Here is a 27,103-nt window from a genome sequence, read left to right as displayed (position 1 = left end):
TTTCTTAAATAAGTTAATATTTATTCTGCTCTGCTTTGCCCCCCTCCCCTCCCCTTGGCTTGAGAAGCCGAGTTTTCTGCATCGGATTATTGCAAATGTTTAACCTGAATTTATAAAAGAAACAAAATGAAACAAGGGGGCATCAGCTGAAACTCGGCCCAAGCCCCACGGGCAGTGAGGGTCTTATTGCATGGTCCCCACTCCCTGGTGACCAGCTGTTTCCCAGAGACCGGAGTCAAGGGCATTCTCCAGAATCCTGAGGGGGACAGAACGGTGGGCAGTGGGTATGGAGGGGGGATGAGACAGCAATGAGTGGTGGAGACAAATGGATGAGAACTCAGACTGTGAGCAACATGAAGCGTGACCACGGTGGCCTTGGGGATGAAGCTGGAGGGCACAAACGGCCCTAAGCATGTATAAAAATAAGCGGATGTGAGAATGGGGCTCTGCTAGGTGGCCTCTGCTTTTCTCCTTTTGGTGTTTTCTGGTCCTTGTCCCTTGGACATAGCTCTTGTTACAGGACTGCTGACCAGGCCGCTGGCACGGCCTGGGACCATGGCAGCAAACTCGGAAATCCCAAACTTGAATTGAGGCTTCGGGCTGTGGGCTCCCCCTGCTCCACTTTGCCCAGAATAGCATCTGCCTCCTTCTCCCTGGGCTGACATCCTTCTGGCACCTTTGCCCTCAGTGGGGCCGGACCCAGGGTCCACGTGTAGCCCTGCCTGGGCCACCACCCTGCCGGGTGCACCCCAACCCCAGTGCCAAAGCCTGTGGGCACTGCACCCCGAGCTACACGGGCTTGTCCACACTGTCACCCAGGACTGGGGTGGACCCTTTCTTCGGTGGGCTCTCAGGGACTGTGAGGTGCAGCCCCCGCCCCTCCTCTGGGGGTTCTCCCGAGGCCACTGGAAGCTCCGTCTGCTGGGGTTCGGGAGGTGCCGTGATGCCTGAGGAGGAAGGTCTGGGCTCTGGGGCGACACCATGGCCACCATCCAAGAACAGGTCCCCCCTGGGGCCCCCCACGTCCAGCGGCTCAAAGGCAAAGTTCGGGATGGTCAGGTGTTCCGTGCGGCAGGGGACTTGGACCCGCCGTTCCCCCTTGGCAGCAGTGTCCAACCCTGCACTGTCTGTGGGCTCCAGGGGGTCCCTGTGGGGCACAGCCTCGCAGGACGGGGTTCTCCGCCGCAGGGTGGTGCTACCGCCCTCCGCCGCAGGGGCCCGGGCCGCACCCTCGTCCTCCGCGGGCGGCTCTATGGAGATGCAGGGGGGGCTCATCTTCTTCTTCCTGCGTGCTCCCAGGGCCAGCTCGGCCTCCAGGGCCCGGGTCTTCGCCTCCCCGGCCTCTGGGCGGCTGTCCCCACAGCCCTGCTCCACAGAGGGCCGCCTCTGCTCATCCGCCCGGCCCGGCTGGTCCAGGAAGCCCTGGGAATTGACACTGTAGAGCCTGTGCAGGTCTGGCTCACCGCCCACCACCCCGCGGGCAGCAGGTGAGGCCGAGGGGCTGTGGGCAGAGCTGGTGATGTGGCTGACCTCCTCATCAGCCGGGTCTGGGGCCTCAGCCTCCTCTGCGCCCAGGGCCGGTGGCCGGCTGGAGATGTAGTTCTGTCCAAAAGTGTGCTTGCGGATGCGGATGCTGGTGGGCCGCGGAGAACGGGGCGGGGACCTCAAGGAGGGCCCCAGGGGCGCCTGCCTCACAGGGGTCTTCCCACCAGGCTCTCCCCAGCCCGGGCTGCTGTCCCTGGGACCATCGACCTGCCCTTCTAGGGACTCTGTGCAGACTACCTCCTGCAAAGACATGGAGTCATATGAGACCAGCCAGAGACCAGGCAACAGGGACCCCTCCCCCCACCCCAGGCCAGGATGACCTCGTGACCCCCAAGGCTATGGGCCGGGGTGAGATAGGGCTGCGAGACACTGGTGTGGAAGCACTGTCCCCCAGCCCTAGTGTAGGAGGACCCCACCAACGCTGGTCATGCTGGGGAGGGGCTGTGAGGAGCAGAGGGCTGGAGCCCAAGCTTCCATGGGCAGAATCTGCCATGGGCCCCTGGAGACCTGATGGGGCACAGAGCCAGGCTGCAACCACTGCCTGACTCCGGCACCACCAGCCCAGCTGACACCTCAAGGAGGGAGGAAGGGAAAGGGGCCGAAGTCTCAGGTGAGAGTGGTCTGTGGGTACATCCAGGCCCACAGGAAAGGTTGCTGGGGGGGCCTGGGGGAGGGCGAGGCTGCCGCCTGAGGGGACACGGGTCCCCATGGCCAGGTGCCATCATCACAGGTTCCAGGGACACAGCACCTACTTCCCCAATGTCCCTGTCGCTCATCCTTCAAATGGGGAGGGAACCCCCACGGATCCCCCAGGCCTCAGCTGAGGACCGGAAGTCTCCTCCTACCTGTGTGCAGAGCAGCCGGCTGAGACTAGGGGAGCAGGCTGCACCCAGAGGGGTCAGGGCACGTTGGGTGTCGCCGCCCCTGGCCGGGGAGGACATGGCCGACGGGACCTGGAGGGATGGGCAGGACTCCACGGGCGGCAAGTGGGCGGTGACCGGGCCTGGGGCAAGAAGGTGCCTGAAATGTGCATCCGCTGCTGGCCCCACCCCTGCCCCTGCCGGCCCTGGCCGGCCCCGCCCGCCCAGGTCCTGGCTGTCTCCGCGTGGGGCTGTACCCGAGGTGCCCGAGGCGCCCGCGTAGGTCTCCATCTCCACCTCCTGCAGAGGGTGGGGATGAGCGGCCGCAGCGGGCGCCACGGGCCGGAACATGTAGCTGTCGTTGGGCAGCGAGAGCATCCTGGACACAGACACCTTGCGCACGACCAGCAGGTTGGGGGCGTCCGGCGAGGCACCCGGGCTTGGCGAGGCCGTGGGCCTGGGGCGGGCGGGGGGCCCCTGCGCCATCTCCAGCTCGACCTCCGCGTCCAGCTCGGCATCCTCGCGGGCCTCCTTGTTGCTCTCCTCCAGGTGCTTCATGAGCACGGCCACCACCACATTGACCAGCACGAACTGGGCCACCAGCACGAAGGTGACGAAGTAGATGGGCGAGATGGCCGGCAGGTAGCTGAGGCAGTGCTTGTCCTCACGGGCGCACTCCCGCAGCGTGTCCTGCAGGCGGAGGGCGGCGGGCAGGCTCCCACCTCTGTCTGCGGGGCCTTTCGTGGGCTCCCACCGCCCCGCCCACTGCGTGGGCCGGTACCTTCATGATCCCGTTCCAGTTGTCCCCCGTGGACACGCGGAACAGTGTGAGGAAGGCCATGCCAAAGTTGGAGAAGGTGGCGTGTCTGCTCAGGCCCTCGCAGGGGTTGTCCTCACTGCACTCTGCTGGGAGGGATCTGGTCAGCCCGCCTGTCGGGGCCAGTCCGCACACAGGCCCTGCCCTCTCCCAGGGAGAAAGTCACGCTCCTCTGGGATGCAGGGTGGTGGCACAGCTCAGGGGCCCTGGCAGGTGGGTGCCTTCAACACAGGCCCAGCTCTGCATCAGCACGCCCCCCTTCTGTTCTGAGGAGTAACAGGGCTGCCCTGGGCACGAGGCGGCCCAGATCCAGGTTGTGGGGCACTAGCTGCTGGGTCTGAGGAGTCCCCTCTGGGCAGACCCTGAACGGTGACAGCCGCCTCACTCACCTCACAGGCAGGCCCACTGGTGGCTCCTGGAACCCACTGAGCCTTCAGTGACACCCAAAGGGGAGGGGGCTCCCACAGGGTCTGGGCTGCCACGAAAGGTTCCCACGGGTCCCTGCCCGGACTAGCCAGAGCCTCACGCCTGGGGATCTGAGGAAATCCTTGGTGACAATTAAGGACTTGCTGCAACATGTCCCCTGGGGACCAGGTAGGGTTCAGGTCACACCTGCATGTGGGCACGTGCACCCACACTCATGTGCAGCTCTGTCCTCCTGGCCTGGGTATGAACACATGTGCGTATCTGTGTGCACGTCATGGGTCTGCCACAGCACTTCTCCATGTGCCAAGTACATGGTCACCTCACGGTGAAGGGCTGACGGGAGCAGGGACCAGGGCCTCAGCCTGGCCAGCACCCGGAGCCGTCCGCGGACTGTGTGCTCATGCGTGATGCTGCGCCTTCGGGACCCCGTGTCTAGAGTGTGGGCCACGGCGCGGCTGCACTCACCGAGCCTCCCAAACAGCTCCACTCCCAGGGCAGCATAGATAAAAAACAGGAGCATGAAAAGCAGGCCGAGGTTCCCTACCTACATAGGAGAGAAGCAGAATGAGGTCAGTGGGGCCTCAGTCCCACCCCACCCCCTTTACCCAAGACCCGCCCAGCAGGGGATCAAGTTCCTGGGGACTGCCTCGAGCCCTGTTCTTAATCCATCCCTCTTGGCCTTGGAGCGCCTGTGGCCCCCAGGGCTCCCTGTCCTGCCTGGTGCCCAAGGCCCCTCTGCTGGCCTCTGCCCCTGCTTGGCTCCTCATGCCCACCCTGCACCCAGGGTGCTGCCTCCAGCTCCTCTGCTCCTCAGAACCTGGGAGGCGTCCCGAGGGCTCTGGTGGACTCTGTGCAGGGCCTGCCTTCAGCCTCAGGGTCCGCACCGCAAGGTGAAGGCTGAAGCTCTGCAGACAGTGAGGTCTGGCCTGACCCCTGCCCGAGGCTCTTCTGTGAACTTGCTGCCCACCCTCCCAGCGCCTGCTCACGCTCACTCTGGGCTATGGGGGGTGGGGGGGCTGCGCAGGGGCACCCTCACACGCCTCCCTGACCCTGATGTGGCTGCTCCCCCTCTTCTCCAGCATCTGCTCCAGCCCCCAGAGGCATGGCACTGGGGCGTGGCCAGGCCCGGGTTTCCCATCCTCCACCCCCACCCCTTCCCGTCACTCCCACAGACACTGGGCAGGCTCCAAGGAGCGCTGAGGAATCCTGCTGAGGGGCCAGTGGGGGCCGGCTGAAGGCGGAGGGCGTGGAGGGCTGGGGGGGTTAGTGGGCAGCTGGGGAGGCAGCTGGGTGGATAGAAACATGCTGGGCTGGTGGACAGACAGCTGGCCAGGAGGGCTGGATGCTGGACAGCTGGACACCTGGTAGATGAGTGGACAGACAGCTGTCTGAATGGATAGACAGATGTGTGGGTGGCTGGGTAGCTGGAAAGCTAGTTGAGAGGGCTAGATCCACGGCCAGATGGACATTTGGATGGATGGCTGGTCAGGCGGACTGGCAGAGGGACTGAATACTGCACAGATGGGGCGATAAGACTTTCAGCTCAAGAGACCACAAAGGATCAGTGTGGTGGCTGTCGGGCACAGGACGCGAGGACGCGGGGCCTGAACTGGCTCCAGAGGAGAGAGGCCTTTGGCCAACACCTGAGCCCTGGGTGTGGTCCTCCAAACTCGCCAAGCACACCTTTGCCACAGGCTCTGCCCTCTGCCCAAATCCCACTGCGTCCAGAATTACACTGGGGGATATAGGCACTGGTCATTGGTCTTCCCCAGAGAGACTAGACTGAGGCCCGGAAGGCAGGCAGCATGCCCCTCTCACAGCACAGTCCAGCAGCTCAGTTACTCCCTGTACCCGGCAGGGAGGGGGGTTGGTAACTGCAGTTGCCGCGAGATGGGACGACCACGTGAACGAGTGCTGATTGACAGTGAGTGAGGCCCCCCCCTTGCAGCTTTGTCCTCTTGGGGGCGTCTGTGATGCCCACCCTGGGAGCAGGGAAGCTAGACCCAGGCCCAGCCCCCGAGCTGCCGACCTACCTGGGGCAGCGCCTGAACCACTGTGTCCAGCAGGGCCCGCATACCCGTGGCCATCTTGAGCAGCTTCAGCACTAGGGCCGGGAGCCAAGCGTTAGCGGGGAGGGGGTGGGGCCGGTCTGACCCTCTCCTGGCTGGCCAGACCCGGACCACCCGTCCCCCCACTTCCCGTCACCAGCATAGTCCACCAGGGTGGGGTGAGGAACGACATGGGGTGGGTGGACACCTGAGCCCTGTCTACCGGCCCTCCTGACAGCCCGGAGACCCTGGTGGGACAGGTGGGTGGCCTACCGCGGGCGATGCGGAGCACACGCATGATGCGGATGATGGTGGGGTTGATGGGCAGCGCCGCGTTCATCTCTATCTCCTCCAGTGTGATGCCCATGATGGACAGCAGGACGATGGCCAGGTCCAGCTGGTTCCACCTGGGCCGGGCGGGCAGGTATGACTCAGTGCTGGCCACTGCCTCTTCCCCAGCCACCCCAGCCCTTCAGAGCACCAGGAGTCCCCTCCCTGTCCCCTGGGAATGTCCTGGTGTCACCACAGGGCATCCTGCTCCACACACCTGTCCTTGAAAAACCTCCGGAACCCAAACGCCACCAGCTTCAGCACGGCCTCAAAGACGAAGACGATGGTGAACACATAATTGCAGTACTTGAGGGCCTCGTCTAGAGACTGGGGACGGAGTGTCAGGCTCCTGAGTGTCAGACTCCCTGCCTGGCTGCCCCTTCCCCCCCGTCCTCCTGGCCCCTTGCAGCACTGGACGCCGCCCCCCCCCCACCCCCCACCCCCCACCGCACCCATGCCCTGCCCACCCTGCTCCATCTCTCTCCGCTGCTGACCTGGGTACCTCCTCAGATACGGGACAGGTCTCAGCTATTACTGGACGCAGGTCTGTGCTGGGCTGGGGAGGGCTGCCTGAATTTACCCTCGCAGCCTTCTGGGGACAACTCTCAGGTGGGGGAACCTGCCCCTCGGAGCCCAGACTGCTGGCCCTGCCTGGACCAGAGCCACCCGCAGCCCAGGGCAGGGGCCAGCCCACCGGATGGGCTCAGCTTCAGCCAAAGAGTCAGAGGCTCTCTGCTGTTCTAGGAGGAGGGGGCGTCCCTGTCTTTAATGAAGTGGTGGCGATGCGATCGGAGGACATCTCCCTCTCTCAGTCTGGCCTTTCCTGGACTGTGAAATCCACAGTCTGGGAAGCTGGACTCGGGGACACTCCCTTAGCCAGCATTTTGGATGGAACTTCTCATGGGGTTGGGGAGGCCCTTGGGGCAGGTATGCCCCGGGAGTTGCCACTGGTTTTAAAGGAAGGAGGACCCTTTGTTCCAGCCACACATCCATGTACCCCATAAACCCCGGTGAGGACTCAGGCACTGCTGCAGACCTGGGGCCCCCAGTTCTTAGGGTAGCCCCACCTCGCTGAGCAATGGACCCCACCCGCGGCCCTCCCCGCTGCAGGCCTGGAGGCAGGGTGGGTGGGGTGTCCAGGCAGCAAACCCCACCTTGGGCTGGTTGTAGTGCTCCATGGACATGGTGATGACGTTGACGCCGATGATGAAGGTGATGAAGAGGTCCAGATAGTGACTGGTGCACAGAGAGTGGATGGAGCGACGCGTGGGTGAGTAGTCCGCATAGTAGGGCCGGCGCTGGGCCTCTGTGGGGAGAGGGCCGTGGTGAGGGGGTGGGTGGGGTGGGGTGGGAGGGCTGCCTCCCAGGGGCTGGAGGGTAGAGGTGCTGGGGGAGGGCCCAGGCTCAGACGTGGGCCTCAGGGGCAGGTCACCCACCGACCTACTCCACCAAGAGGGTCCCAGCCCCAGGGCAGACCCCAGGAGTGGGCCTGGAAGCTGAGACCCCACCTGGGCCCTGCCTTGGGGCCCTGCCGAAACCCCGCCCTGCCGGGAGCTCCCAAGCCAGGGCCTGTGTGATCTCTCTCCTGAGCTGGCATCAGGGTTCAGAGACACCTCAGTGATGAAGGGTGGGCAGATGGGAGCTTTCTTGGGGGGCAGGGCAGGGTGGCCTACCACACCCCCATCTTCCAGGCTGGGCATGTGCTGCCTTCTGGCCCCCAGGCCCGGAGTCCCTCCACTCCCTGTGCTCCAGGAGGCCAGTGGGCATCTGCCTGCTGTCTGGAGTCTGCCTGCTCTCCGGTCCATCTGAGGTTGATGGGCATGACCTGGGTGGTGGGGGGAGGTTGTGTATCTCCCAGCAGGTCTGTCTGCACTAAATGCTCCACCTGCTGTAACTCTTTAGGGCAGATCAGTGCCCACTGAGCTCCCACTGGGTGAGGGCATAGCTGCCACCACTGCATAGGGGACCCACCTCGGCCACAGAACCCCGTGGGCAGGGACCAGGGAGAGCGGGGGCCGACGGGAACCGACCCCTCCCTGGGGCCCGCATGCTCCTTGGTCTGGCATGCGGTCACTAGAAATCTTGGCTCAGCTCTTGCAGCCAAAGGGGCCAGTGACCAGTTGGGCCAGGCCAGCACTGAGGGCATGGAGTAGCCACCAGCCGGCAGGCGTCCCAGAGTGCAGCAGAGAAGCAGTCAGGCATGTAGGTCGGGCGGAGGAACACACACGAGCTTGAAGGCAGCAGCGTGGACACCAGGCAGGCGAGCCAGCAACCCTTCCTCCCACTGGCGCCCAAGCCAGCAACCCTTCCTCCCACTGGCGCCCGGCGCCCACCCCAGCCGTCCCGTGCCCACCCTGCGGTGGACCCCAGTGGGCTTGGCACCCGCCTGCGATGTCCACCCTTCCCTGTGGCAGTGGCAGAGGGATGGAGGTCAGGCCAGTCCGCAGCCCTGTGCAGTGGCCGGCAGAAGTGGGGGTTAAGGCATGCAGGGCGGGGGCAGGTACCTGGGTTGGGGAAAGTGCCTGGAAAGACAAGGAGATGGTCTGAGCTGGCCGCGGTGGGCGGGGCCAGGAGACACCACGCGGTGGGCGGACAGCTCAGCAGCCCCTCCTGGAAGAGGCCCTCTTTGCTCCCCAGCTGGGTGGGGTTTTCTAAGACCCTCTCTCTGTCTTGGATGGCTCTGCTTGCTCCCCCCACCGTGGCGTGAAAACTCATGGGGTGAACCTGCCCCTGAGGTGGTGGGGGGTGGGGACTGGGGTCTCATCCATCCCCTGTGCCTTTTGGGAAGGGACCCCACCTCCTGCTGCAGCCATCCTTCTCTGAGGGCAAGAAGGGCAAGCGTGCAGAGCCACTCGGTGAGGCCGGAGTTGCGGGTGGGGCAAGGGGACTGGGGCCAGGTAGGGGGCTCCGGGGCCAGGCTGCTGAGCTGCTGCCTGGGTGCTGCCTGCACAGCCCTGCGCCGAGCACAAGGGAGACCCGGGCTTAGGCCAGCAGCAGCCAGGTCTCAGAGCCGCCCCTTGGCTGGTACCCCGGTCCCCCGGTCCCCAGCCACCCTCCCACAGGCGAAAGGGGGTGCTCAGGCAGGTGGAAAGGCTGGGGTGACGCGCAGGTACCGACCCGCCACCGCCACCGGGAGCGCCTTACTCCTGCGTTTCCTCTCCAGGCGCCGCTGCCTCTTCTCCTCCCGCCGCCGCGCCTCCTCTGCCTCCTGGTGCTGCCGGCACTTGTGGAAGTTCTCCACCACGACGCCCACGAACATGTTGAGCACAAAGAAGCTGACGATGAGCAGGAAGGAGATGAAGTAGAGCAGCATCCAGGGGTTGTGGTTGGGCACGGGCTGCGGCACAGGAGTGGCACGTGGGTGCCTGCCCACGAGGGTGCCTGCCCACGAGGGTGCCCCTCCCGGGCACGGCCCCTGCCTGCAGGGTAGCTCTGGCCCCCGACGTGGAACTCTCCAGAAGTTCTCAGAGGCCAAAGGCGGCCTCTCGGGGAACATTCCCTGAGATGACCAGAGGACACGGGAAGAAAGGTCTGCTTGGAGGAGCAGGGCTGCCCACCGCCCACCGCACCTGCTGGTCTATGCCCACGGCGTCCAGCCCGTCGTACATGATGTTCACCCAGCCGTCCTTGGACGAGAGCACGAACAGGGACATCAGCGCCTGCGAGGCCAGAGCAAGGTGGTTACTTCTGGACGTGGCCTCCTGCCGGGGAGACACCCCAAAGGACCACACCCCCTACCACAGCCCCACGCACAGCAGACCCACCCACGACTCGCAAACCCGCCATGCTGCTCCCACCTTACAGATAAGGACGAGGTTAGGTGAGGTCACCCCCGCCAGGCTTGCCCCCCATCCCGACCCCCACCCCACACCCCAGCCTTGCCCACCATCCCGACCCCCACCCCACCCCCCAGCCTTGCCCACCTGGCCCAGGTTGTCGAAGTTGTACTTGCGTCGCACCCAGCGGTAGTGCGCAGCCCAGCACTCGGCCTTAGTGGAGATGTTCCTGGTGTCGGCGCCCTCGCAGTAGTAAAACTTCCCCTTGAAGAGCTGACCAGGGCGGGGCAGTCACCCAGAGGGCCAGGCCTTGCACCCCCACGCTCCAGACCCACCCCCACGGGGCCTCCCAGAGCAGCCGGATAGAGAGCAACGTCTCTCTCCCTGCCTCCTTGGGCCTTGGCCCTCCCAGGGCTGCTATGCTGCTGCTGACCACAGACCACCGTCCCACAGACAAGCAGGGCTATGCACCTGCACCCCTAGGATGCCGAAGATGATGAAGAAGGCACAGCAGATGAGGACAATGTTTCCGATGGGCCTGAGTGACGATATCAGAGTCTCCACCACCAGCTTGAGGCCTGGGGCACGGCTGATGACCCTGGACGAGGAGCAGAAAAAACGCGCTGTTGAGCCCACCCAAGGGAGCTGCCACCAGACAGAAGGCCCAGCGCTGCAAAGACCCCACCCCCTGCTGGCCCCAGGCCCTCTCCCTCCCCAGCTCTGCCCCACCCTCTGGCTCCACCCCACCCTCTGGCCCTGCCCTATCCAGCCACAGCCCCGCCCATTCGTACCCTTCCCTTCCCCAAACTCCACCCCATCCTTCCATAGCCCTGCCCCGATCCCCGATTCAGGCCCTGCCCCACGGCCCAGTCTACCTCAGGGGCCGTAGTGTCCGCAGCAGGCGCAGCACACGCAGGATGCCCAGGATCTTGGCACCGCCGGCCGACGCCATGGCCACGATGATGTCAACCAGGGACACCAGGACCAGCAGCCCATCCAGTATGTTCCAGCTGCTCTGCAGGTAGGCATGTTCACCAGAGACCAGGCCCAGGGCCGCCACCTGGTGGGTGCAGAGGAGGGGCTGGTGGACATTATGTGCTGCACATGGGGCCAGGGCGGGGCCAGGGTGGGGCCACTGGGCAGGGCTGCGAGGCCAGACGGACAGACGCCTGTGCTCCCCTGGACACCCTGTACCTTCACCATCATCTCGGCCACGAAGATCGCCGTGAAGATGTAGTTGGAGATGCTGAGGAAGACGCGTTCCTGCAGGGGAGAGGACGATGGGAGGGGCCGGCCACAACGGCGGGACCCCACCCCTCCCAGGCAAGGAGGGCGCCTCACGGTGCTGCCAGGGTCAATGTCGGGCCTCTCCAGGGCGATTGTGATGCAGTTGAGGAAGATGAAGACCAGGACGACGTGATCGAACATCTTGTGAGCGATGATCTTCTGGCAGGAGATGCGGAACCTGGGGGCCGGGGGTGGGGGTTCAGGGACAGCCCCGGCCAAGCCCTTGCTTCCCGTCCCCAAGGTCCCAGAGGAGGAGCACAGCGCTCACCACGTGGTAGGGACGCAGGGGCCCAGAGGGAGGGGTCAGCTTTCCCAAGTTTCTCCCAGGTGTGCCCCATACCTGTTCTGTGGGGAGAAGAGGTACAGGGCCCAGGGCTCGCGGCTCCGACAGCACTCGGGCTTGTAGGGTTCCAGCACTTTCTGCAGCCGGGAGCAGCAGCTCTGGGGAGGGGGGGGGTCCTCAGGGCCCCTCCCAGCCTGGCCAGCCCCCAGCCTCTCCTGCCTTCAGGCTCAGCCCTGTCCACCCACCCGGGCACTGGGTGAGGGATCTACGCTGAGAGTCCAGGGGGGTGCCGGTTAAGTGGCCATCCTCAGATCCCTGCGCAGGTGGGCCTCCCAGCAGAACTGTCCAAGGCAGCAGAAGTGCCTAGCTGAGAAGGTGGTTCTGCTCTCTTCCCCTCTCCTCCCATGGGGCTCTTATTGGCTGACCGACTCCAGCTCAGAACAAGCCCTCAGCTGGAGGTGAGGCTGACCCTGGGGCGAATCCCACTCCAGAGCTCCCTGTGGATCAGCTGAGGCCACACCAGCCAGATCAGCTCCTGCCCAGCTTGTCCTGCTTCCCTCCCCCATCCCAAGGGCCTCCCATGAACGCTGCTCCCGAGTCCCCACCTGGGGAACCAGCCCACGACAGGGGGAGGCAAGGGGCTGACGTGAGGCCCACCCCCACTCACATCCTCCACATCATCGTCAAACTCGGCCGTGTCCTCCTTGTGGCTGTCGATGCGCAGGAAGAACTCGCTGGGCAGGGCCAGCCCGTTGCAGTCGTGGAGCTTGGTGGGCAGCAGGGCGGCCGGCCGCGGGGGCCGCAGGTCGAGCGTGCTGCGGTGGTCCAGGGACTCGGCGCGCCGCAGCGGTGTGGCACGTGTGCCTGGCGAGGCTCCCGCACCAGGCCTGCTGTCCTCGGCCTCCTCGTCCGTGCTGCCGCTGCCCTTGCCCTCGCCGGACAGCAGCGACTCACGCTCCCCACACTGGCTCCGGCGCTTGAGGCTAGGTGCGCGGCCCAGGCTGTTCCAGCTGGAGCGCCGGCTACTCCAGGCACTGTTGGGGCCCCAGTGGGTGCAGGGCGAGCTGCGGAGGCTGGACTGCGGGGAGGGGGCAGGAGTGAGCAGGTCGGACGCCCCCCCCCCAATTTACCCCCAAACATCCTGGCCTCAGGGGCACCTGGCACAGGGACCTTTCGCATCCAGTGGCATCACCATTGACACCCGTGGGTGACATCTGTACGTAGATCATCTCCTTTAACGAGCGGACAGCCCTGCTAAGGAGAGACACTAGCGGCACTGAACCTTCAGTGGGGCACCTGTGGCGCACAGTGGGTTGACAGCTAGCTGGAGAGACAGCCAGCAAGCGTCAAGAGCACTGAGTGGGCCTCCCGGGCCTGCTCGAGGACCAGAGGGTGGGCGAAGGTTATCAGCGGGCCTGGGACCAGCCACGGACCAGGCATCCTCAGATACCATCGAGCAGCTGAACTGGATCTCTGGGGAGGGGACCCGCATCAGTTTCTAGTTGGCAGACTCTGGACTTGCAAAGAGAAGCCAGGCGCTGCTTATCCAGGAGATAAACTGGACTGTGGTCCGGGGACTTCACCTTTGCTGTGCCTACCCTCTTTGCCCTTCATCGTTTTCACCTCAGGGGTCCAGCAAGAGATGAGCTGGAATCCTTGCTCAACAGCTCCTGTCCTCCTCCCAGGGACTCCTAGCAGCTTGGCTGTGATGCATCTTGTTGCTAGATCACTCGGCCCACCCAAGGCTCAGCCCTGCACCTTTTCTGTTACCAACACACAATCGTCCTGCCTTGATGGTTTGCCTGGACTTTCCTCCAGGTTCATATCCCCGTGCTTTCTCTCCACGGTTAGCTTGTCCTGCTCTGCCCACCTCTCCCGGGCCCTTCTGAGAAGCCCAGAAGCCGGCTCTGGCTGTGTCTGCTGGGGGCGGTGTTTTCTGGGTTTGTCTGGAAAGACCCTGTGGGCTCCAGCTCCGCAGGCTGCTGTTGGTCGTGATGCACGGAACCCTCCGCCCGGCTTCTGTCACCTGCTTCACATACTCAGGTTTTTTTGTATTTTTATTTCTTTTTTTATCTTTGGCTGCGTTGGGTCTTCATTGCTGCGTGCAGTCTTTCTCTAGTTGCGGTGAGCGGGGACTACTCTTCCTTGTGGTGCGCGGGCTTCTCATTGCAGTGGCTTCTCTAGTTGCAGAGTACAGGCTCAGTAGTTGTGGCTCGCAGGCTCTAGAGCGCAGGCTCAGTAGTTGGGGCACACGGGCTTAGTTGCTCCGCGGCATGTGGGATCTTCCCGGACCAAGGCTTGAACCCGTGTCCCCTACATCGGCAGGAGGATTCTTAACCACTGCGCCACCAGGGAAGTCCCACATACTCAGTTTCTTACACCTTTTTGCCATCCTTCTCTGTTTTCCCCTTCTTGTACGCTGTGTGCTTTGCCAGCTTTTATCTATGATTGCAAATTGGAAGATAAACTTCCGGCCTGACAGTCTACTCGCCTGTTCATACTCCTCCCACAAAAACGGCAGCTTCTGGCTCCATTTATAGAAAACAAAGCACTCAGGGCCAAGGGATTCCTGGGGTATGACTTGGGGGGGGAGTGCGCAACCCTCACTCATCTCTGGGGAAGGCCTAAGGAACTGGGTGGGTGGAGCCTGAAGGTGCCCTGAAGCCAGGGCGGGGGACCATCCCTACCAGAGACTTCTGGTCCCCCAGCTGGGGGTCCACGGAGCTGCTGCTGCCACGTCGTGAGTCCAGGAGGCCAGGGGCCGCGTCCAGGTGTGGGGAGCTCTTGGGGGTGGGCATGGGTGTGGCTGCTGTGCGCATGATGAGGGGAGGGGGCAAGCTGCCCTGGCCCTCCAGGTGCCCGTTGGGGGTCACCGCCAGCGAGTACATCTTCATCTCTGGGAGGGGGGAGGAGGCCGCTTGAGCCTGCAGGGCTCCCAGGAAGGATAATCTGCCCACCCAGGACCCGCCCACAGGAGTCCCAGCTGTGCCCAGACAGGCAGGCAGCGACCCCTCCATCCTGTCCCTGCCCCGCCCCCTCACCCGCATGTGCACCTGTGGCCCTGAGGTCTCTGAACTTGTCCAAGTCCTCCTCCAAGTGGGTGGAGGTCTTGTCTTCATCTGTGTCGGACCTGGTGGCATCGCCCTGTGCCCGAGGAGCACACAGTACACGTGAGGCTCCCCTCAGGTGGAACCCCCCTACAGGAAGGCCAGGCCAGCACGGGGGTGGGTGTGGACAGAAGGGCCCAGTGGATGGAGGACGGAGTTCTCTCCATGTTGGTCTGCCCAATGTGCCTGGCTCCCACTGCCTCCCCTGGAAGCCCCCCTCACCTCCGCCTGGAAGCCCTCCACAAGGATGGCCACCAGCAGGTTGAAGAGCACGTAGTTGCCAAAGGTCATGAGGGCCACGAAGTAGAGGGCCGCCCAGGAGGAGGTGGAGGCCATGCCGTTGTAGAGGACAACGTTCCAGTCCTCCTGGGTGAGGATCTGGGGGAAAGGGGTGGCAGGGCAGAGTGGGCCCAACATGGGGGCCGAGGGGGTGCCAGGACGGTGGGCCTGGCTGTAGAAATGCTGACAGGCCCTTAGGACCAGAAGGAGCTCTGGACAAGTGAGACCAGGTCCACCGCCCCAGGGGCCAGGATCAATGTCCCTGCTGCTGTTCACAGCTCGTCACTCACTGTGGCCTTGGACAGGCCTCAGCCAGCTCTGGGGCTGTTCTGAGCAGGGCTGTGGCTCTCCAGGGACTACCACGTACATGAAGGGATGGCCCCGCCTGGCTTTACCTGGAACACGGTGACGATGGCCCACAGCAGGGAGTCAAAGTTCTTCCTGTCAGGGACCGTGTCTCCAGTGTCTGTTTTCAGGCTGAATTTGCAGCCAAAGAGGTGCATTCCGAGGATGCTAAGGGCGGCAGACAGGGGTGCGGTGAGTGCAGGGGAGGGGGCACAGGTGGGGGGGTATGGGGGCTGCTGCCTGGTCACCTCCACACCCAGCAGCTGTTCCTCTACACCTCCCCCCGGACCCCCAGCTTTCTGATTTGCAGGGCCCTCCCAAGTGCCCACGGACGAGCTGTTTCCATTGTATAGGTGGGAAGACCAAGGCCAGGAATAGGAGGGACAACCAGAGGCCACTCTGGCTTCAGGCAGCAGCCAGGACCTGAGGTGCCTGTCTCACCCAGCCTACCTGGGGCTGCCCTCTGCCCTAGCCTCCTCCCCAAGGCCTGAGGCCCCGGGCCAAGCTGGCCCACGGCAAGGGCTCAGCAAACAGCAGCTGAAGCAAGAAACTCCAGCCTGGCTGCCCCGCCCCTTCTCTGCCTCCCTCATTCTTGGCTTTTTTGGGGGGGGTACAATCCCCGATCCACCCATCTGGGGGCCAGTCCCATCACCCCACTCAACTATGAGCCGTGGGAGCAGAGCCCAGTATGCCGGTGCCTGGCTCAGAAGGTGCCCAGTCAGTCCTGTCTAAGGGAACCAATGACTGAGTTTCTGCTGCTGCTTTGAGGCTCCTGGCACCCCGGGCCCCAAAGCCAGAGAACAGGGCCAGCGTGGTGGGAGGGGCCTCCCCTCTGGGGCAGGTATGTGCTCAGTGCCCCAGGCCTTTCCCTCGCAGCCACAGGGGGCAGGATGACCCCCACTGCGCGTGCCCACCTGAAGATGAAGATGAAGAGCATGAGCAGCATGCAGAAGGTGGCCACGTTGTCCATGGTCTTCATGAGCACCACCAGCTGGCGCCGCAGTGCGGGCATGAAGCGCACCAGCTTGAGCACCCGCAGCAGCCGGAAGGTCCGCAGCACCGACAGCCCACCGTCTGCCTGCCCGATGATCTCCCACACGCTGTGGGCAGGCCGAGGCTCAGGAGGGCCTTCTCTGGCCACGCATCCCTGTGCCCACCCTGACCTTGGGATACCCTCTTTCCAGAAGCAGGAACACCAGCCCGGGAGCCACCGTGGCCTCCGCTCAACCCCATTCTGGGAGCAGGTTCAGCTGCATCAAGGCATCGACAGGGCTGAGGGATGGTGGTGACATCTCTGAAGGCTCCTAATCAGCTGCTGTCCTGCTGGCTGCCCGACCCCCAGAAGCTGCCCAATCAGAAGCTTCTCAGTTGAGGGCCTTTCCTGGTCCTACGCCTTTCAAGCTGTGCCTGGCTTGTCTATTCTTGTTAGGGTGGGGGATCCATTGACTCCTGAGGGTCCTGCTTCCTCCTGGGGAAGGGAATTCCCCCAGATTCTCCAATTCATTTCTGTGCTGATTTTGCTGTAGCAGACACCCCTCAGGCAAGCTGGCCTTCCTCAAAGGTTCTGAACCTTAAGTGGAGTCCGGCTGAGAGGCCGAAGGGCCACTGAGTGCCCACTCTGTTCCTGCAGGGAACAGCTCTACTAGATTCTACAAACTTTCACCTGAGATGTAGCTGACCTACCTGTGTGTACCCGACAGTGCTTGTGGGGAAGGGCGGGGATCCTGCCCCAAGACATCCCATCCCATGAAATACTGCTGGCAGGGCCTCTCCTGCTGGCTGGGGCTCTGCTATGTGTGGGGGGCTGTCGCCTGACACTGGAGCCTCCCCGGCCCCTGTGGGCTCCCAGGAGGTGGGGACCCACCTGATGACCACGATGATGCCATCGAAGATGTTGTAGGGATTCCGGATGTAGCCCAGCGGACCGCAGGCCAGCAGCTTCAGCAGCATCTCCAGGGCAAACATGCTCGTGAACACGATGTTGCTGATCTCCAGGGCGTTGGTCAGCTCGTCAGGCTGAGGGCAGCGGAGACATCATCAGGGCCCACCCACAGCTCCCAGGGCCCCTCAGCAGGGATGGGGGACCGCTCCACTGAACTAGGAGCAGGTAAGTCTGCATCAAGGGGCCAAGGGGCTGTGGCAGCATCTCAGAAGGAGCCTAACTGGCTGCTGTCTGGAGGAGAAAACAAGGACTCCAGCCATGTCCCCTCCAGCTGGACCCCAACCTGCCTGGCCCTCCTACCCTGACTGTCCCTGGCCCTCCCCAGGCCCTGCCTGACCTTCCCACCAGCATGTCTGAGAAACAGGGCTCCAGAGACTTCCCCAGACCCCACAAGCACAGGCCATGGGAAAAGGGGCTGGAGCAACTGCCTCAGGGTTCCAGGGTGGGCATGTGGGTGCACGGGGTGCAGAGCACACAGTTGGTGCCTCCCAAGAGCTGCCCTGATCCCTGGTGGCCTTGCACACCCTTCCTTGTCAGCAGAAGGCCCCAGAGGTCCCTCTCTTACTGGGGATGTGCTGGCCCGCCTGTGTGTGTGCACACCTGCACCAGTGTAAATGCTGGTATGTGTGTGTGCCAGTGTGTAGCCTGTTTGTGTGCACATGTGAGTTTGCATGTACCTGCATGTGCCATGCATGTGCACAGGGCCTCCCACGTGTGCACGTCTGTACACGTCCACATCTGCACAGGTAAACCTTGCATATATGCGTGTGTGCACGTGCGTGTGTGTATACACGTGTGTGTGCAGAGGCTCTTCCTTGCTGGGGATTCCCTCCAGCCTGCTGCTGTCCCTGCCTAGGTCTCACCCTCACAAAGAGAACCTCCCTGCCGGGGCTGCTGGAGGCTAACACTGCTGGCATTTTCCCTGAATTGCTCCAGGATGAAAGAACATAGCTTAAGTGACTTGAAAAGCCCAGAGGATGGAAAACGAGGAAGGCAACTTGGTCATTAAAAGTGAACTGGCCTCGGGGCTTCCCTCGTGGTGCTGTGGTTAAGAATCCGCCTGCCAATGCAGGGGACACGGGTTCAAGCCCTGGTCCGGGAAGATCCCACATGCCGCGGAGCAACCAAGCCCGAGCACCACAACTACTGGGCCTGAGCTCTAGAGCCCGCGAGCCACAACTACTGGAGCCCGTGTCCCTAGAGCCTGTGCTCCACAACAAGAGAAGCCACTGCAATGAGAAGACCGTGCACCACAACGAAGAGTAGCCCCTGCTTGCCGCAACCAGAGAAAAAAGCCCACATGCAGCAATGAAGACCCAATGCAGCCAAAAAAAAAAAAGTGAACTGGCTTCGGTCCCCAGAGTGGACGCCCTCTCCCTGTCGGACCCAGTCGCTGCTCCTTCCTGGTGAGGCCCCAGTCCCGGGCAGGGGCTACTGGGGGGCCAGGCACCACCCCTACAATTCCTCCTCTGGGGGCCATTCCATACCACTGCCCTCTCCTGGCCACCCAGGGGTATTCCAGTGGGCACAGCCAGAAGGTCTGGCTCATGTAAGGGGGGGCCTCTCTCTGTGAGAACTGGGCTGTGGGAGTCCCATCCTGAGAAGAGCACTGGGTGGCCTGGTGAGCGCCCTCGGCCCCCTGCTGCCTCTGGGATTGTGACTTCAAACCCCCACCCCAGACAGGAAGACCTCCAGGCAGAAGCCACGGTTTCTCCGTTCACCACTCAGCAGAGGCCCAGCCAAGGAGAAGCATGAGCGTTTGCTGAGTGGCTGATAAAAACTGTCACAACAGCTGACATTCAGCTCTAACGCCATCCCTGTTCCCCAACCCCCAGAAACCCCTCTGTGGGGCCCTGTAAGAGACTGAAGTCTCAAGGAGACACACGAGGAACGTGTTCCCCGGGGGTCGCTCCGAGAGCTGTCCATTCAGGCCCACTTCACCTCTGGAGGGTGCACCGGGCTGCCTACCTGCTCATGGTACTCGATGCCCATGCTCAGCGTGTTGGTGAGGATGGCTACCATGATGCCGCGGTTGAAGTACTTGCTGTCCACGATGCGGCGCAGCTTGCCGCTAAAGGAGGCCCAGACACGGCCCAGCCCTCCCTGCTCGCCTGCCACGGCCCGCCGCTGTGCCCTCCGTCGCGTTCCTCCTGAGCCTGGCGTGTCCGCCGCTGGGGGTGGCTGCATGGGGTCACGGCGGTCCCCGTGCCGCACATCCCGTGTGAATTCGTAGACCCCGTTGCTGTCCGAGTCTCCGCTGTCTGAGTCACTGAACTCCAGCTCAGGGTCCTCCAGGGCGCTGGTGCAGTACGGGCAGCTACTCAGCTCACAGGTCAGCGTGCCCGCCTGGGGGCTGGGCAGGGGGCAGGGCACGCTCAGGCCTGACAGACGGCTGGGGGTCTGGCCCAGTCCTGCAGGGAGAAGGATGTGGGCAGCCTCAGGACGCTCAGCCGCAACACCAGGCGCCCGGGACCCACGTGCACAAGCAGACTGCCACGGGGTGAACGGTGTCTGTGCAGACATGCACATCGTACAAAGGCACACGCCTGGGCACTCACACCTGGGCATATGTGCACATCTGGGAACATTCATACACACCTAGGCACACACCTGAGCACATGCACAGACACACATGCCCACGCCTGGGCACTCACACCTGAGCACATGCATGCCCTGCACAAGTACTCTCTGTTCACTCAAGGATAAAAAGAGGCAGAGAGGCTCATCCGCCAGGGGGCCACGCCATCCACAGAAATATGACGTGAGCCACTTTCCAGCAGTCACGTTAAACGGATGACGTGACTGTGAACATTCCAGGTCACGATGCGCAGGAGCCATCGTTGCTCGGTGCTGCCTGCCCGGCTGAGTCTCTGGGGCCCAGGTGACTGCACCGGCGGCGGCTTAGACTCCCCACAGCCAGGAACCCTGCGGGGCCAACCTGCCCCAGTGGGCAGTGCAGGACTATAGGCATGTGCATTTTGACACACCCCGGTCACCGTGTGAGGACACTCACACCTCTACCCACTCCAGGCACCCCAAGGGCTACTGCCCGCGCACGCCACCTGGGAGGGCCTCAGTCTGCATGGGACCCCAGTGTCTGGGGTGACAGTGTCCTGCCCGTCCCAGGTGGGTGAGGCCGGCACCTCAGGTGGGAGGACCGAGTATACTGGGGGGCACCCCGGCCCCTCTCTCCTCGGCCTTTGGGAGCTCTGTGACCTCGGCTTTCCCTTCCCTCTGCCCCAGCCTCAGTCTCCCCACCTAGAAAGGGGGCCGGCCACTCCTGAGAAATGACCAGGCCATGGACAGGTGGTCCCTCTCAGGGCCAGGCATGGGCAATGGGGCACAGCCCCAGGTTTTTTTTTTTTGCTAGCTTCAGAATTCTCATTTCCACGTGGCAAACACTCGTACCCCACTGAGCCGTCAGCTGCTCAGGGCTACAGGATGGACGGAGGTGCGGGGGACACTTCTCCCATCTGAGGTGCCCAGAACCCCCCCTTCTTCCCTTCATCCAGGGCTCCAAGGGAGGAAGGCTGGGCTCACGAGGGTTCGCACACAGGCGGGGATGTCCCAGGAGCCCGTCCCCCACTCCCCACTGCTCCCCACAGGGTGAGGTCCTTACCGTGCTCCCCGACCAGATGCTGGATCTTCTCGCAGGGGTCGGGGCTGCTCAGGCTCAGGGGGCTGTGCCCCCCGGCTCCCAGGGGTCCACCAGGACGCTTCCCCTTGGGCCCGGGGCCACCTTTGCCACTGCCTGCGGCCGAGGGCAGGATGGTGGGGTAGTTCATGGCGCCCAGCCCAGTGGCCAGCTTGAGGCCAGCAGCGGCAGTGGCCACAGCATGTGCCACCCGGGCCCTCTCCTGTGGCCCCTCCACGTGGCAGTCTGCATGGTACACGCTGTGCACTGACTCAGCATCGGGGGGCCCACGCCCGGGCGAGGGAGGTGCTCCGGCCCGCACCAGCCTGGTGTCACCGCCGCCTGGCTCGGGGCCTGGCCGGCGTGGGCTGCCATGGCTGAAGTGGTAGTGGTGGTGGTGGTGGTGGTGGTGGTGGTACACGAGGTGATGGATGGAGGTGGCGCGCCCTCCCGCCCGCCGTGGCCGCCACCCAGCACCCTGGCCGTGCGGCACGCCGCTGGGGTCCACCTTCTTGCACCAGCGGCTCTGCCAGCGGGCATAGAGGCGGAGGCCACGGCGCTTCAGCTTGCGGCACACATGGCCCACATACCGGAGGAGCTCCTCATAGCAGCTGCCAGGCTCTGAGAAGCTGGCCAGCGTGCTGTCGTTGGACAGGTAGCGGGCCCGCTGCTCCCGCATCAGCTGGTTCTCCCGCTGCTTCGTCTCCGAGAACTGTGTGGCGATCACCACTAGGCACAGGTTGATCATGAAGAAGGAACCCACCTGTGGCGGGCGGGAGGCAGTGAGCTCACCGGACGAGTGTCCCAGGGAGGCAGGGAAGCGGGGACACTGGGACTCACCGCCCTGGGCATTAGGATTGGGCAGGGCAGAAGACCAGGACAGCAGCTGTGGTTTCTACACAACAATCAAGCCCCTGATGAGAAAAATACTGAGCCCCACTGTGCACTGCCCGTTCTAGGGGCCCAGGATATGGCCCCAGGGTAGCCGGCGGCGGCAGGGCACCCTGTGATGGGCAGGGTCCTTGCTGATCCGATGTTGAGCCCCAGCATTTGGGATGGGTGGTGCAGGGTAGGTGCTCCTTGCCTATTTGTAGACAGTTGCAGGACATGTGGGGAGAAACGTCTTCCCGTCATCTGTGTGGTTTGTCCCCTCGTCCTTCAGCTCTGTCCCCAGCCACACCCTCCCACCCGGGTCAGGCCTTCCTCAGCCCCCACGGCTTCACTGTCCTCTGTGGCAGGGTCACCGGGTGACACTCTGCTCTGTTTGTGTTTATGGTCTGAGATAAGGTGGGACGGGTGCCTGGTTTAATTCACTGCTGGTCTTTGCAAACCCTGCCCCAGGCACCAGGGGCCATTGAGAGAACCAAGTGAGGGCCACCCCTGGGGGCCACAATCCCTGTGGAGGGCTGTGCCTGGGGGAAACACCTATACTGTGGAGAACTGTGCTGAGGACCCATGTACACTGTGGGGGGGACTGTGACCCCAACAGGTGACCCTGACTCTCCTGCAGCCTCCTGATAGGACCTGGCCATGGGAGGGCCTGAGGGGCTGTCTGAGGTCTCTTTCTCCTCCCCACACACACAGGCTTCTCTGTCCTCCCAACCCTGCCCACCTCCTCCTGGGGCTGGACAGAGTCTCCCCCTGACTCCACCAAGGGCCCCCACCCACCTGCCCTGGACATGACGGCCCTGGGTCTCTGCTGCCCCCACCCTGCCCTATAGCTCAGTCAAGTGCAGGGACCCAAGAGGGCCAGCAAAGATGGCGCTGCGCCAGGGGCACAAGCAGAATCTCACTGGACCCCGGGGACAGGATGATGGCCGCTAACAGAGGAGGAGCTTGGGATCTGAGACAGGGCTGTCGCAAAGCGGGGGCGCCCCCCACACCCCTCGCCCCGTGCGTCCCACTCCGCCCCTGCACTTACTATGATGAGCAGGATGAAGTAGATGAAGTTATAGAAGGAGTGGGCATCCATGACGTAGTACATGATGTCCACCCAGCCCTCCAGCGTGATCACCTGGGGGGACAGGCGGCTGGTCACACGGACGGCCCTGAGAGGGCGGCGGGCCCTCCTCGCCTGCCTGGCACCAGCCCCCAGGCCCCGCATGATGGGCGCCCAGTGCAGGGGAGACCCAGAGCCCACCTGGAAGATGGCGATCCAGGCATAGCCGATGTTGTCGAAGCTGATGGCCCCGTTGTGTGGGTTGGAGTCGCCCGAGCGGCACACATTGTAGTACTGGTTCCAGTTGATGCAGGTGTGGTGGCCTGTGCCACCTGCGCCCTCAGCCTGCGGCTGCCCGTAGGCCTCCCAGCCCAGCGTGCACTCCACACGCAGCTCGCGGCGGCTGGGGATGTGCGAGCACTTCTGCATGCCGTTGTCCCGGCGAGAGGAGCAGATGAAGGGGTTTTCCTCACCCTCCTCCGGCTGGTAGTATGGCCGCAGGAAGCTGAGGTTGCTGTTCCTGAAGGCACAGAGATGGAGAGACAGAGAGAAGCAGACAGACAGACACAGTCAGGCATAGATAGAAACAGACATTAAAACCAAAAGTGACAGAGACAGACCCAGGCCCACCAGTGCTAGTGCTGCTCCAGGAAGGGTGTGTCCCTGGAAACAGGGCCTGGAGGGGAGGAGCCTGTTGGGGGAAGAGCCTGTTAGGGGAGGAGCCTCTGGGTGGGGAGGGGAGGGGCCTGGAGGGGGAGGAGCCTGCTAGAGGAGGAGCCTCTGGGGGCAGGCCCTGGGAAGAGCAGGTTAGGGGCATGTCCTGCAGGGTGGGCAGGGCCCCTGCACCTGGCGAAGGTGCTGTCCAGGAAGCAGCGGTTGCGCAGCAGGCCAGCCCAAAGCTGGACACCCACGATGCCGAAGATGAAGAAGACAAAGAAGCAGAGCAGGAGGACGTTCCCGAGCATGGGCAGCGTGTCCAGCAGCAGCGTGACCAGGATCCTCATGCCTGCAGGTGGCAGGGCAGCCGGTCAGTGCAGCGGAGCCCTCCTGGGAATCCCTGAGGCCCCAGGCCCTCCTGGGAGCCCTGAGCCCTCTGCCATTCACAGATGGACATCAGCACCTCTGTGGGGGACATGAGCTGGGCCCCCCCAAGTCCAGCATGCCCCAAAGGACAAACATCTGCGGTAAGACCCCACAGAGGGGAGCACGGCCATGGCCTGGAGGGGCTCAGGGCGGGAGGTCCCTGATCCTTGTGAATGCCGTATGGGACCACACTGCATCCAGGCAGGCCCCCAGGGTGACCAGACCAGGAGTCCCGCGGCCCCAGGCTCCTGCATGGGAGCAGCAGCCTGGGGGTCTTGCAGCAGATACTGGGTTCGGGAACCAGCGTTTCTTTCCATCCTCTGTGAGAATCACATTGAGCAGAGCCCTGCACTGGAGGGGAAGCAGGGGCTATGTGCACCCCAGGGCAGGAAGCGGCTTTTGAAGCTCTTGTTCCTGGGTGCGATGGGCTGCGTGTATGCTGATTATTTGAGGGAGTGGGTCAGCCAAGCCCCATGCGCCCCTTGGTCCCGGGCCTGCCCCCATCCCAGACCTCAGCGAGGATAAGACTTGTTTCCGGAAACAAGCAAGAGCTGACCTAAGGGTGCAGGCAGAGCCCTGGGCCAGGGGGCTGAGCCAGGGGGCCTCGTGGAGAGCAACCTGGAGCTGCTGGATGGCAGAGGTGGGACCCCTGGGGTCACAGGGGGAAATCACAGCTGGGAGAAGCACTGAAGTTTCAGAAATGGACAAGAGGAAGATTCATCAGGGACAAAGTGAGCACCACCCTGGCCAGACAGCAACTGGCTCAAAAAGCCACATATGATCCAGGGTCAGAGTGGACCCCAGGCAGCCAGAGTGAGACACAGCCTTGAACATGACCACTGGGGGCTCACTGCGAGGGGCACATGGTCCTGCCTGGGGAGGCACCCTGTTTAGGACCAGGACATGTCCCCAGAGCGAGGCCAAGCTGCTGGCAGCAATTCTGGCCACTGCAGGCATTTGGTCTGAAAAGTGAAGATCTGTGTTGTGAAAGGGGCTGTATTATCACTTCACACACTGAAAGAGGGTCCAGGTGAGCGGACTGAGTGCCTGATGGTGCTGGGCACAGAGCCAAGAACCACGTATGACACCTCACCTCAACCCACAGCCATCCTTGAGGAGTACCACATTCACAGTCGGGTAAACCAAGGCTCAGAGAGGTACAGTACTTGCCCAGGATCACATAGCATCTGAGCCCTGTCTGATCCCTGAGGGTATAGCCAGGTGGCACGTAGAAGGAAGGCCCAGGGATCTCACAGCATAAACCTCACCCATCTGCCCTTTGGTGGAGCTGACAGCCCCAGGGGGAGGGAGTGACCCACCCTGGGGGTGTGTGACTTCTTGGAGGGGCCGCAGGACACACCCTGACCACCTGGACTTCGGTGCTGAGGCCACCAGGACCCAGGTCAGGCAGCCAGAAAGGCTGTGCGCACCTACACGGCACACACAGACCCACATGCACATGTGTGTATACAAACTTTACAGTCACATGGGCACCACCCACACACAACCCCAGGAAAATTAACGGCTGAAGTCGGTCACATCCCTGAAGACTTTGAAGGCACAGAAACTCCCAAACAGCCCCATGTGGGCAGATGACCTGGGTCCGGACAGACCACATTCCAAACGAGCAGCCACATGACCCCCTGGAAGCTTTTCCACCCTTCCCTGAGCACCAGACCCTTTGGCAGAACTCAGACCTGAGAATCAGGGTGGGCCAGACAAGAGAGCAACCAAGTTCTGCACAGCTCCCGGGCATGACCCCAAATGTTGTGCAGATGAGGAGTCTGAGGTTCAGAATGGCCCCTGTCACTCAGCAGCACCGTGGGGAGTCGGGACCCCACACAGCCTGCCTGCCCATCACACCCCAACTCGGTCCAGTGTTGCTCTGTCCTCCCCAGAAAAGGAGTGGCACATCCTCAGGTTCCTATGGCGAGTGGCAGGAGGCCAGCCTCTCCTACCCTGGCACTGGGGTCTGGGCTGGGGCCAGAGCATCCAGACGCCATACAGGCAGTGTGGCCTTCTGGTCTTGTGCCCCAGTGGGTCCTCAAAAGCTCTCATCAGGGCTAGCAGGACACACCTGTCCCAGGCCCGGGTGTGGGGGTTACTTACTGGGCACACGGTTGATGGCACGAAGGGGCCGCAGCACGCGCACGGTCCGGATGGCCGAGAGGCTCACGTTGTGTCCGTCCAGAGAGTACTCCATCATGCTAGGAGCGGGGCAGAGAGAACGGGGGCTCAGGCGGCCGACAGGTGCTCTGGGGACAGAGCCAGGCCAGCGGGCACACGGCTCTCTCCAGGGCACCCTGCCAGCTGAGGCCAGGAGGCCAGGGCAGGTGAGCACATGCCAGAGGCCTGATCCCCACACCATGCACCCAGCCTGGCTGGGCTCCAGGGCAGGGGAAGCATAACCTTAGGTTACCACTGGGGGCTCCTCACCACTCACAGGCCACTCCATGCACCCTGTGTCTGTCCTGCTGTCCCTGGTGCTGGCACAGGGAGCCCTGGACAAGTGTCCTGCCCCCGGTACCCCAGACCCAGCTACCCCCCAGACCCAGCACCGCCTGAGTACACCTCCCCATCCTTCTTCCTTGGGGGCCCAGGGGCTGCCGTGGGGTCTGAGGGGGGCAGGGCTCCCAGCCAGGCCTGGCCAGGTACGGGGGCCACTCTGGGCTGGTCTGCGGTGGGGCGGGGCCATACCCCGCCATAACGATGAAGAAGTCCAGCCTGTTCCACGTGTCGCCCAGGTAGCACTTCTGCCCGAACAGCCCGAGGGCGATCATCTTGATGACCATCTCCACCGCGAAGAAGGCGAAGATGAAATCGTCAAACGCCTGCAGGAGAGGGGCCTGAGAGCTGGGCCTGCGCCCCTCACACCCAGTCCAGGTCACCTGTGGCTAGTCCCGCCCCGCCGGCCCCGCCCCACCGGCCCCGCCCCACAGGCCCCGCCCACCTCCAGGATGCTGCAGCGCTCCGAGCGGCACTCGACGTCCTCGCAGGGCCGGAACATGCCCAGGGTCACGCAGTTGAGCATAATGACCAGCATGCTGACGTGCTCGAACCACGTGGGGCAGGTGCTGAGTTAAGGGTCCATGTGGCAGGTGGGGGAGCCCCAGAACCCGCCCCCAGCACCCCCTACAGCTGCCACAGGGTCAGTCCCTCAAAATCCGCTCCCCCGTGGCCAGGCCATCAGCTGGGCAGTGAGGGACAGACCCCCCCAACACCGGCCTCTGGACACTGCTGCCAACCCCTCGTGTACAGCAGGACCCTGGATGGAGGCGAGAGGCCAGCCACTGCCCCTCTGCCAGGCTCCCACAACTCTGATGCCCTAAACTGAGGTCAGCCTCTTGAATTAGCAGTCTCACCAGCACTGTCCAGCTGGGACCCCAAGTACCGTAGACACCT

At 63.3% G+C, this 27,103-nt stretch overlaps 1 protein-coding gene across 1 annotated transcript; it reads right to left on the bottom strand.

The window, feature by feature from the left end:
- Positions 1-26,533, bottom strand: CACNA1H (calcium voltage-gated channel subunit alpha1 H). Its single transcript, XM_059898858.1, has 31 exons — positions 26,399-26,533; positions 25,811-25,908; positions 23,465-23,624; positions 22,820-23,138; positions 22,601-22,693; positions 20,665-21,442; positions 19,014-19,456; positions 16,968-17,119; positions 16,018-16,203; positions 15,154-15,271; positions 14,702-14,857; positions 14,426-14,516; positions 14,060-14,268; positions 12,040-12,450; positions 11,430-11,530; positions 11,144-11,267; positions 10,997-11,065; positions 10,678-10,862; positions 10,274-10,400; positions 9,950-10,075; positions 9,596-9,685; positions 9,171-9,363; positions 7,181-7,332; positions 6,244-6,353; positions 5,970-6,103; positions 5,682-5,752; positions 4,114-4,192; positions 3,187-3,308; positions 2,663-3,095; positions 2,391-2,548; positions 1-1,785 (listed from the first exon to the last, which is right to left on the bottom strand). Exons 1-31 carry the CDS (start codon positions 26,491-26,493, stop codon positions 790-792), a joined length of 6,579 nt encoding a protein of 2,192 aa, XP_059754841.1. The 5' UTR covers positions 26,494-26,533; the 3' UTR covers positions 1-789.
- Positions 26,534-27,103: the final 570 nt, after the last annotated feature.

This window comes from Balaenoptera ricei, chromosome 15 (assembly GCF_028023285.1).
Source record: "Balaenoptera ricei isolate mBalRic1 chromosome 15, mBalRic1.hap2, whole genome shotgun sequence".
Classification (NCBI taxonomy): domain Eukaryota; kingdom Metazoa; phylum Chordata; class Mammalia; order Artiodactyla; family Balaenopteridae; genus Balaenoptera; species Balaenoptera ricei.
This window is presented reverse-complemented; position numbering and strand designations above follow the sequence as displayed.